Source organism: Phaenicophaeus curvirostris, chromosome 18, assembly GCF_032191515.1.
Source record: "Phaenicophaeus curvirostris isolate KB17595 chromosome 18, BPBGC_Pcur_1.0, whole genome shotgun sequence".
Taxonomy (NCBI): domain Eukaryota; kingdom Metazoa; phylum Chordata; class Aves; order Cuculiformes; family Cuculidae; genus Phaenicophaeus; species Phaenicophaeus curvirostris.
Window position 1 is genome coordinate 10,240,307 of NC_091409.1, and position 11,445 is coordinate 10,251,751.

General features: G+C 55.8%; 1 protein-coding gene across 1 annotated transcript; it reads right to left on the reverse strand.

Moving 5' to 3' along the window:
* Positions 1–722: 722 nt before the first annotated feature.
* Positions 723–9,280, reverse strand: MATN4 (matrilin 4). The gene is made up of 10 exons (XM_069872092.1): positions 9,161–9,280; positions 7,145–7,714; positions 5,817–5,939; positions 5,243–5,365; positions 5,014–5,136; positions 4,783–4,905; positions 3,296–3,709; positions 2,459–2,611; positions 1,619–1,723; positions 723–1,441 (listed from the first exon to the last, which is right to left on the reverse strand). Exons 1-10 carry the CDS (start codon positions 9,231–9,233, stop codon positions 1,383–1,385), a joined length of 1,866 nt encoding a protein of 621 aa, XP_069728193.1. The 5' UTR covers positions 9,234–9,280; the 3' UTR covers positions 723–1,382.
* Positions 9,281–11,445: the final 2,165 nt, after the last annotated feature.

The following is an 11,445-nucleotide window of genomic DNA, read 5'->3' on the forward strand; positions in this document are numbered from 1 at the left end:
ACAGCCCCACGAGCCCCCTGGGCACACAAATCCCTCCTGTATGAATTGCTAGCTCAAAAGAAACAGCTTCACTCAGTCCTGTTTTGCTCTTGTATCCCAGGTACAGAAGGAGCACACAAGGTGAGCACGTGAAGGACTCTGCTAATAACCTGTCACTGTCTCGACTGAGCAGCAGGAGACGGGACTGAGTGGAGACCTCCATTTCCCCGGGGTGTGGGACACAGGGGCTACACCAAGGTGGGCTTCTGTGATTAAAAAGCCACCTCTGCACTATGCATCTGCAGGATAAAGTGCCAAGCTGCCTCAGCATCCCTCCCTGTGCAGCAAGCCAGGGAGCTTGGTGACTCTCCTGCCCCAAGCAGACACATCCCAGCACCAGGGCTGTGTCCCCTGTGGGTGCAAGTGGCTCTGCACCACTGACCTGGCACATCTACACACCCCCAGGGCAGGCGCTGAGCTCCCCGGGATCCAACAAGCACAAGCTCCAAAGCAAACACTGGGGAGGGTAGATGGCACAGCATCCAGCTGAGGCTGGATCTGCAGCATCCTGGGGTGCCCCCACAGCAAGGATTTTCCCAAAGGTTTTTCAGAGCCTGGGGGCAGAGGGTCTTTGCAGAAGCCAGAGGTCCCTGTGCTGACACAGATTTGCCTCTCTGGCCCTGCAGCCCAGGCAAAAGGAGAGGCACATGTCATACAAATCTTCAGAGTGTTTATTGTCAGGATAGAAATTTCTTTATATAAAAAAAGTGTTTAAAAATAGCACTAATCTGCCCTCAGAATGAAATATAATATATATACACACACACATATGTATTTATAGAAAGAATTGTTAGCATTTTGCTATGTGATAAAGGAACAAACAAGATAATGACCAATTCTCAAACAATTCTGCTCAAATCAGGGCAAGGGGATCTGCTGATTCCTGCTCCCCTCTCCCCTGGGTGCATACCCAGGCACCACACATCCCCATGCTCTGCGCACAGCACCCGGCTCTCCCTGCCCCACCACTTGGCAGCAGGCGCCAAGAGCAGAAGCTCTCAGGTGGGAGGACTCTAAGGTTTTTCTCTTGCAGGGGCTGGTTCATCCCAGCTGCTCTGGGAAAAAGCTGAGGGTCACTTCTCCATGTTCAAAGCCCAGCCTGCCCATGCAGTCATCCCACCTCATCCCAGACCTGCCAGTTCAGAGGCAACAGCGAAGGCTGAACACCTTTTTTTAGGTTTTTTTTTAGCATTTTTCTTCTTTTTAAATACACTCCATGTCCCCCTTGGGATTTCGTAATACAAGAACAAACACTGATGCTTTACAATAACCTAGCAATAACATGCCACGTAGCTACTGTATGTCTCCGTGCCCCATCCGAGCACTGCAGCCCTTTGCAAGGATCACTTCTTGTCAGCAATCTGCTTTTCCAAGTCTTCAAGTCTGGCTGTCATCTGAGCAAGTGAACGTGCTAAGGAAACAGCGTGAGCCAGACGGTCTGGTGGGCAAATTGCTTTTTCCCCTCGAAGGAGCCTGAAACTTTCCCCTCTCCCATTTATCCATCCCTCCCTTCCCTGCATGCAGCCTGTCCCAAGGCTGCCCGCATCCCAGCAAACCCAGGCATCACCCCAAAGGATATTCTTATCGGTCAGGCTCTGCAGGATGGCCACGGTGTTCGTCTGGAACTGCACCAGCACCTCGCACTCGCACGGGCTGCGGATCTCCGTCTCGCCTTTGCCCTCCTCTGTGACCGTGGGGGTTTGGGTGCAGTCAGAGCCACAGCCCCACGGTGCACAGCTCTCCCCTGCTCCCACACAGCACAGGTCCCTTGCCCCTACAGCGACCAGCTCTCCCCCTCCTTTTCCTCTCTTTTTCCAGCCTTGCTCCTTTTTGCAAGATTGCATCCCTGCCAAGCATCCCAGCAGGCATCCTGCAGAGCTGCGGTCACAGCGTGCCAAGGACACCCAGGGCTGGGCTTCACTTCGCCTTCAAGCCAGGGTGGCAGGGGGCACGCTGACCCCACATCTGCAGCCCTGCAAGGGTCCCAAGGGCACTGGGGAGCCCCAGTGCACCCCGGGGCAGGGAGACCCTCACAGTAACCCATTGCGGTCCTCATGCACCCAGCAGCAGCGGCAGCGCAGGTCTGGATGAGGAGACAGGTCGTCTTTGCATCTGGGGGAGCATCCCTCAAGGCAGGGTGCACCCCCCTGCCCCGGCCTCTGCTCATGCAACAGCACTCGAGTGGCTGCTCACATTCATACTTTTGTTTTAAACCCCATCAGCTCCATTTTCTCCAAATCCCTCCCCGAGACCCATCTCTACACACACAACAGCCTGGTGAGAACCAGAGACAGCTGAGGCTCCCACCAGCCCAGCTCAGCCCTGCGGTAGATGGCACAGGGTGACAGACACACAAACTGGCTCTGTGGGGAAAAAAGGGCTTGAGGCTGAGCCTCCTGCTCTGGCCAGGGGCACCCACCTGGGCACATGTTCAGCTTGAAGTTCTCCACGAGGTGGGTCATGGTGGTGAAGTCTGCTGAGTAGGAGAAGTGCTGCTCCACTGGCTCAGAGGCAATTGCTCTGAGCTCCTCTTCCACAGCCTTGCCGACACCCACGGCAAACATGACAATCCCTGCGTGGCAACAAATACATCTTGAGTACCGTGCTGGGCACCACGCGTCAAGCAGCCCAGAGGTGGCAAAGCCAAGGGTGCAGGATTTCCCCTGGGTTTCCCAAACACACAGCAGGAATTTGGGAAGGAAGGGCAAGGGCATGGCAGTACCACTGCGATGCAGGCTGCTGTTTAGGTATGTTTAATGGGGGTGTTTAGCCTGGAGAAGAGGAGGCTGAGGGGAGACCTCATTGCTCTCTCCAACTACCTGAAAGGAGGTTGTGGAGAGGAGGGAGCTGGGCTCTTTTCCTAAGTGACAGGGGACAGGACGAGAGGGAATGGCCTCAAGCTCCGCCAGGGGAGGTTTGGGCTGGACATTAGGAAAAAATTTTTCATGGAAAGGGTCATTGGGCACTGGCACAGGCTGCCCAGGGAGGGGGTTGATTCACCTTCCCTGGAGGTGTTTAAGGGACGGGTGGACAAGGTGCTGAGGGACATGGTTTAGTGTTTGATAGGAATGGTTGGACTCGATGATCCGGTGGGTCTTTTCCAACCGGGTGATTCTATGATGCTGCTCAGAGCACCCTGTGACCACAGCAGAGTCCCACCTGCCCCTGTGGACCTGGGCAATTCCCCAGAGCCAGCCACCCCAAGGAACCATCCCAGGAAGCCCAGAGCACTGCAAGGTATTCCAGCCCTCCACACCTGATTCCTTTGCTCTCCTGGCCCATTCAGAGATGTCATCCTGGGAGCGCCCATCCGTGAAGACGAGGCCAATTCTGGGGATGTTGTGGGAGAGAGGTCTGGCACCTTCCAGCTCGGAGAAGCTGTGCTCCACCATGTGCTTGAGGGCAAGACCCGTCATGGTGCCTTTCTCCATGTACTCCACCTCCATCACTGCCTTCTTGATCTCGTCCGCGCTGTGGTACTTGTTGAGGGGGAACTCGGTGCGGACGCGGCTGGAGTACTGCACCAGCCCTACCCGTGTGCCATGGGGGGACACCTCCAGCAGGTCCACGATGCGGTTCACAAACTGCTTCACCAGCTCAAAGTTTTGAGGCCGGACACTCTTGGAGCCATCGATCACCATCACCAGGTCGACGTGCCCAGCCCCGCATTCTGTGGCACAAGGGGAAGGTGAGAAGTGACCATTGGAATGAAGATGCCCAAGGGGCAGAGCTGCTGGGCTCCAGGACACCATGTGGACCCTCTGGAACTGCAGTTGGGGTGAGGCCAGGAATGGGAACAAGCACGCTCAAGGGTCTCAGCCCAAAAATCTCCACTGCCACGCTAGTGTCCCCTGGAGGAGAAAGACCTGGGGTGTTGGTTGACAGCAACTGAACATGAGCCAGCAGTGGCCCAGGTGGCCAAGAAGGCCAATGACATCTTGGCTTGGATCAGAAACGGCGTGACCAGCAGGTCCAGGGAGGTTCTTCTCCCTCTGGACTCGGCACTGGTGAGACCGCTCCTCGAATCCTGTGTTCAGTTCTGGGCCCCTCACCACAAGAAGGATGTTGAGGCTCTGGAGCGAGTCCAGAGAAGAGCAACAAAGCTGGTGAAAGGGCTGGAGAACAGGCCTTATGAGGAACGGCCGAGAGAGCTGGGGGTGTTTAACCTGGAGAAGAGGAGGCTGAGGGGAGACCTCATTGCTCTCTCCAACTACCTGAAAGGAGGTTGTGGAGAGGAGGGAGCTGGGCTCTTCTCCCAAGTGACAGGGGACAGGACGAGAGGGAATGGCCTCAAGCTCCGCCAGGGGAGGTTTAGGCTGAACATTAGGAAAAAAATTTTCACAGAAAGGGTCATTGGGCACTGGCAGAGGCTGCCCAGGGAGGGGGTTGAGTCCCCTTCCCTGGAGGTGTTTAAGGGACGGGTGGACGAGGTGCTGAGGGACATGGGTTAGTGATTGATGGGAATGGTTGGACTCGATGATCCGGCGGGTTTCTTCCAACCTGGTGATTCTATGATTCTAAGATCTTTCCTAGGTCCCCCTTTTCCTGAACCTTTCCTCAAAGCTCCTGTCACATCTTCTGGGCCATGCGTCTGAGGACACGAACCGCATCCATCCCCACAGCAGCCAGGGTGCCTCCCCAAGGCCAGACAAAGTTCCACTTAGACTCCCAGCCTAGTTTCAGTTAAGCCATTGCCAGGAGCCCAGAGGAGGAGGATGCCAAAAGGTGCATCCCAGTACTTACTGCTGCACGTCTTGCCATCAGCCTGGAGGTGCTGGCCCTCGGGGCACACACAGTAGAAGGAACCCTCCGTGCTCACACACTTGAACTCACAACCATGATCCACCCCATTGCAGAGATCAGTGGCTGGAAGAGAAGCCAAGGGCACAGGGTTACCCCTATCCAGGCAGGGTTGCCTCGTCAGGGTATGTGTTGTACGCCGCAGCCTGTGCCACGTGCGGTGCCAGGACGTACCTCTGCAGGACCTGCTGTCGGGCTGCAGGGTGAACCCGCTGCGGCAGCGGCAGTAGTGCCCGTTGGGGATGCTCACACACTCGTGCTGGCAGCTGTGGTTTCTGAAGCTGCAGTAATCAATCACTGGTGAGAGAAGGAGAGGGGTGGGCAGAAAGAGAAACACAAAAAAAAAGAAGAGGGAGAGCAAGAGGAAAATGAAGGAGGGACATGAAGGGAGAGGGACACTTACTAGAGCAGCTCTTCTTGTTCTGGTTGAGGTAGTAACCTGCATGGCACCGGCACAAGTATGACCCACGAGTGCTGACACACTGGTGCTGACAGCCGTGTCTCCCATCTGCACAAGCATCGATGGCTGCAGGGGAACAGGACACCCGTCACCCTCCTGTCACAGCCTCACCAGGGCAGCTGAGCAGCTGCTCCAGGGCTCTGAAGTAGCTCCCAGCACCATGAGACAAGAAGGAAAAGTCCTAGGGTGGTGGTGAGACCAAATAATACAGCTTTGCACTCACATGCAGGGCCAAAACACTCTGCACTTTGGCAGCTGGGACGTGCATCCCCCTCAAGTGACAGGCAGCCAGTTGTGCCCCCATGAGCCCCATGTGTCCCATCCCAGAAAGGTGACCAGAATTTAGCAAAGCTGAGTGTTCACAATTGTTACAGACCCAGGAGGCAGCGTGCCTGGTGAACAGAGCACCCAGGTTGCTGCTGGCCCCATGGGATCCTCTGCTACCTTTCAGCTTCCCTCTGAGACCTGTAGCTACAAGCTGTCTGTAAGAGTTAGGATTTAAAAAAAGGGTTTTTACGGGAACAGGTCTTTCCATCCACGTTGAGCCTGTAGCCTGGGTTGCATTCGCAGTAGAAGGAGCCGGGGGTGCTGACACAGCTGTGCTGGCAGCCGTGCTCCTGAGCCGCGCACACGTCCACCGCTGCAAGACAGAGAGGGCATCAGAGCAGCCTGCAGGCAGGCTGGACGCACGGGGACCCTCAGCTCCAGGACGTGCCCTGTCCCTGCAGCCGAAGGTCACCAGGATGACTCGCACAGCCCTGGCCCTCCCATTCCCAGTGCACGCACACACACACTGCAGGTTTCTGAACTGCTTCAGCTTTCTGATCTATCCCACTAAATCAACGCTCAATATTAACTGACACCCTTGATAGCTTGAGCTGGGTAAGTGAAAGCTTGAGCTCAGCCAGAACGTGCCAAAGGAGCCAGGTCTGCATTTCCACGTGGCCATCAGCCCGCAGAGCTGGCTGGGAAGCGGGCAGCAGGGCAGGCAGGTGATGGGCAGGGCGTTTTAAGCAAAGGAATCAAGCATGGGAGCACATCAGTGCCCTGGGGACAACATCTGGTCAGCCCTAGACCCCCCCCAAGCAAGGGCTCCCCACGCACGGCACTAACAGTCCTGCAGGCACCTGCCCCTGGCTGTGAAACTGCCCGAGAGACCCTGGCAGCTGCCTTCTGCCCTTTGACAGGGGCCGGAGAGTGTGAGCAAGGTCTCACTAACCCGCTGCAGTGCCAGGTCTCCGCAAAGCCTGCCAGCATAAGAGGAACAGACAGGTTCCAGCCTGCGAGCTCCTGACCGGTGCCAGCGTGGCCACGGTGCCAACCAGCCTCCTGCCTCCCAGCCAAGACCAGCCAGATCCTCCAGAGCAGCACCACACGGTCAGGGTTTCATTAAACACAAACGTGTGTGCAGCAGATGCCTTGCACATGTCTGCGTGGGAGGAGATCCTGCTAGAGCCACATCAAAACATGCACGGGGCTCTGGGACGTGTCACCCATCCCCATCGCATCCAGGGAAACCAGCTCCCTATTTTCTACTCTTCAATATTCCTGTCACTGCTGCCACAATGTCCTTGCTTGGGGCAGAGCTCCAGACACAGGTGAAGAAGAGCACTTAGTTTCAACGCTTTTGAAGCTCTCCCTATCCCACACCAGCTGAGGGAAGGTGAGCAAGAGAGAAGGGGAGCAAGAGGGAAGGGGAGCAAGAGGGAAGGCTGTCTGTCCCAGCACCCCATCAGGGAGGTTGATTCCCTGCCAGTGCTGCCCCTAGCAAAGGCAGCCACCCCAAACACCCACGTGAAAGTCATCTTCTAGCTGGAGCCACCCACAGCCGCAGCTCTCACCCACCGCAGAGCTTGTCCTGGAACTGCTTCCCAAACTGCTGGATGAGCTCGAAGGACTCCACCAGGAAGACGTGCTCCTCCAGCGGCGGCGAAGCCATGGCCCGCAGGGAGCTCATATCTGCCCGCTGGATGCCCACGGCGTAGATCTCAATGCCGGCATTCCGGGCCTGGGTGGCCACCTCGGTGACACGATCCTGGGGCCGCCCATCCGTCACGATGATGGCGACGCGGGGGATCTTCTTGTGTGGAGGGCGCGCGCCCTCCTGTGTAGTGAAGGCCACGTTCATGGCATACTGGATGGCCAGCCCTGTCATAGTGCCCTGGGACAGCGGGACGATGCTGTTGATCGCCTTCTCCATGTCCTCCCGCGTGAAGAAGGTCTTGAGGGAGAAGATGTTCTGCACCTGGCTGGAGTACTGGATCACCCCAACCCGTGTGGCATTGGGGCCCACGTCCAGGCTGCCGATGATGTCCATCATGAACTGCCGCATGATCTCGAACTCGAAGGGGCGCACGCTGCGGGAGCTGTCGATCACGAACACGATGTCCATGGGACCCGTCCTGCACTTCACGGCTGGAAGGGAGCAAAGAGATGGTTCAGCTTTGCGGCTGCCGGTGGGGAGCAGGGCTGGGAGAGGAGACATCCCCGCTGGGTGGCTTGACGAGTGCTCATTGCAGGGTGGAGAGGGCAGGTCTGGGCAGTCCCCATAGAGCAGCACTGCCGAATAAACTCATGGAGGGTGCTGGTAGAATGGGAGCAGGGGCGACAGGCTGGGGAAATGTGCCTTGACCATGAGGCTGTGGGGAGAAGACAGCTTCCTCTCATCACCAACAGTGTCCCTGCAGCCAGACTCAGCTCCTGCTCCCTGTATTTCCACAGCTGACAGACCCAGGAATTGTAGAATCATAGAATCACCAGGTTGGAAAAGACCCACCTGATCATCGAGTCCAACCATTCCTATCAAACACTAAACCATGTCCCTCAGCGCCTCGTCCACCCGTCCCTTAAACACCTCCAGCATCGACCCTGGCAAGGTTTAGGCACAGGTTTAGGCAGCAGCATCTTCATCTCTGCAGCAAATCAGAGCATTAACATGTAAAAGAGCCCAATGCTTCGTGCTGCCCTCTGCAAGATGCAGCTCCTGCTCCAGACCTCGGCGCCGCACGGGCTCCCACTGCTGTGGTGTCAAGCAAGAAAATACAGCTTTGGGCAATTCTTCTGTTTCCTCTCACGGCTCCACCCTGCCCTGGTTTTTACTGCATTTTGCCAGTTTCTGTCTAAAACCAGGGCTTGCTTTGTTGTTTTGTTCAGTTTCTTTTTAGGGGCAGAAAAGGCGACAGTGAAGAGCACAGCTAAGGGCATGCGCATGGCAGGGATTGAGCCAAAGAGCCTCTCTTGGACATATGGGTGCAACTTCCAGTGCAAACCAGGAGAGTGCTTAGTGAGTGAAATGCCAATGAACATATTTTTCTTGGCTCATGTGTACCTAAGCCTGGGAGAATTTGAGAATTTGGCCCTAATGGTAAGTAAACACTTCGAGTTCCCTTGGGATGATGCCCAGACCCAAGCTGACATCTCAATTGCTCTGAAGGCCTCTGAGACATGCGCTGTCCCTTTCTCTTTTCTCCGTTCAGTGTCTCCACTGTTTTTAAACTCTGCCCTGGGAGGAGAGAGGCTGATAGCCCCCCGTTTGCTTTGTCCACCCCCCATCAGGGATTCCCCTCATGCTCCTGCCAAGGTTGGAGCCCACGGGCAGGAGGGTCACAAGCCCTGAGCTGGGCTGTGTCAAGGCTGAGGACGTGCCTGAAGCAAGTGGCACCAGACCCACCGTGCTGGGGCCAGGCTTGGGCTCCTCCTCCCCTAGACAGTGCTGGGAAGTTCGAGTTCCATGCCTGGTGGGATATTCCATCCTCTCAGAGATGCCCTTGAAGAAGAAGCATCAGGTCCCCCCACCTCAAGAAGCAAGCCCTGACGCTTCTCTTTCCTCAAGGCAATTCCCACTGTCCAGGGCTCACTCACCTGCAGGTTTTGGTCTGGCTTCCAGTGTCGTCAGGAGAAGCAGGAGGAGAGGGGCAAAAGGCAGGAGCTTCATCGTGGCTCTGCGAGACCACACACCTCTGGGGCTGCTGGGACTCACTGCAAGGAGAAGACGATGTGCTATCAGTGCTGAGGGTGGCCGAGCCCCAGGGCCACAATCACCTGGGGTGGGTACCCCCAGGCAGAGCCAAAAGCAGGAGCTGTGACAGATCCATCCCCAAACTTCTCTGAACCCACGTGGACCGTATCCCCTCGAAGGCCTGGCAGTCTCCGCACAGCTAGATCTCATTACAGCAGCAACAACCTGCCAACGGGTCTGATTTTCTGTTCTGGGTGGAGCTGGCCATCAGACAAGCCTCATTTTCACTTGCAAACCCGGCGGATGGGATGTTCAGCCAAATGCTTTTTTCACTGGCCGCGCGGCCGCTCTCCACAGCCAGCCGGAGAGTGGGAAAGCTGCACCGGGGGCCACGGAGCATCAGCCCTCCAGACACTCCCTCCAGATGAAACACCAGCACAGACAAAACCTGCTCAGAAGTTTCTCAAAGTCACTGGCAAAGATGATTTTTTTTTTTTTTCAAGAAGCTCCATAAATTCATTCTCTGCCTTTTCCAGGCTCCCTGCGGAGAGCTGGGAGCAGAAGGCTCCCCAGGCAGAAGGTGTATCGGTGCCTGCACAGATGGCTTGTGCCTGTCATCCCGGAGCAGGGCGCAGGGAGGCATCACCCCAGGGGACCCCGCTGCTCTGCCAATGGTGCTTCGCAGTTCTCCCTGTCCCGATGGATTTTCCAAGGGATGCTCTGCATCCCAACAGTTTTTTGTCACGCGTTCGAGGTGGAAAAGTTGAGGGAAAGCTATTTAGACTCAAAACTTGTCACCTCTCTCCCTCCCTTCCCACCTCTATTGCCTTGCATTACCTTTTCCTGCCCTTACCTGGCTCCTGCAGGGACACGGATTTATTTGGTTTCTTTTTATCCCAGCTCTGGTTGGAAATCCAAGGTGCTGAGGGGGAAAAAATGCCATGGTTAACACAGCTTTTCCTGGGAGACATGCAGTGCTGCGACCGGGCAGAGATATTGGAAGAGTCCTGTTTGTAAAAGCACAGGGAAATTCATTTTATTGGCCGTTATCAGCCAATATTTATTTAGCCCCAGGAGGTCTCAGTGGTAATTCATCACCAGGGTTGCCACTTAATTGTTCGGTGGTTACATACAGCCCTGAACCTCACGTGTTTGATAGCAGCTAAGCTGATAATAGGTTTCACAGCTGCATCTTAAAATTATCTCCACACCTGAAAAATGATATTGAAGGATTAGAAGGGTGGAAAAGGACTATAAGAGAAAACTGGGATCCAGAATATCAGTCTCACCGTGAGAGATACAGCCTTTTCATGGGGAGCATAATCAGCCCAGCCAGCCCGGGACATGGCAGCTCCGCAGCCGGAGCTGGAAGCTCCTGCAGAGCCACGCAGTGGAGCGGCCAGCGGGATCACTCCAAGTTGTGGAGACTGGGGGAGGCTGCAGCCCAGCAGGCATTTTCTAGGAAGCTGTAGGCTGAGGCAAGCATCATTTTGTGACTAGGAATGCTCGGTTGCCCTCAGAAAAGCACCACGTGAAGCAGAAAAGCAAACAGCCCCTCCTATCCCAGCTTCATTCCCTGTTTATTTAACAGATTCTTTTTCCAGCAATGCTTTTTAGGGGGGAAGAACTCACTAACCACTAAATACTTTGGGGACAGCTATGCCACCTATAACGTTTCTGCAGCTCTCCGCTCTCTAAGCCTCCCTGCAACAGCACCCTGGCACGCAGCCCGCCTCTCACAGCATCCAGATAGCTTCAAAGCCAGCCCAGAGTGAGGAATGAGCTCTCGAGCCAGGAACCAAGGAGGAGAAAACCAGTTCGCGACTGATCTATTTTTAACAGCATCTCAGCTTTGGATGAAATCTTGGCGCTCTCCATGTCTGGAGGGGCCGATGCTGCCTGGACAGGGCAGGGCACAGCGGCTCAGCTGTAAATCCAGCACCAGTCCTGCCAGCAGAGACCCATGCTGGGACAGTGCCCTGGTCCACGATTCAATATAATGCCCCAAAAGCAAGGGTGATGGTGATGGGGAAGCAAAGGGGATGGAACAGATACCCCCAAGTATCTCTCCCACCACCCGGCGCTGGAGAACCTCCTCTGCTACCTGCTGTCCTTGCTCCCTTGGGGCTGGCGGCACTGGGATTGACTCGCAGCCCCACTGCAGGGGTTTCCCCCACCCCAAGGGCTC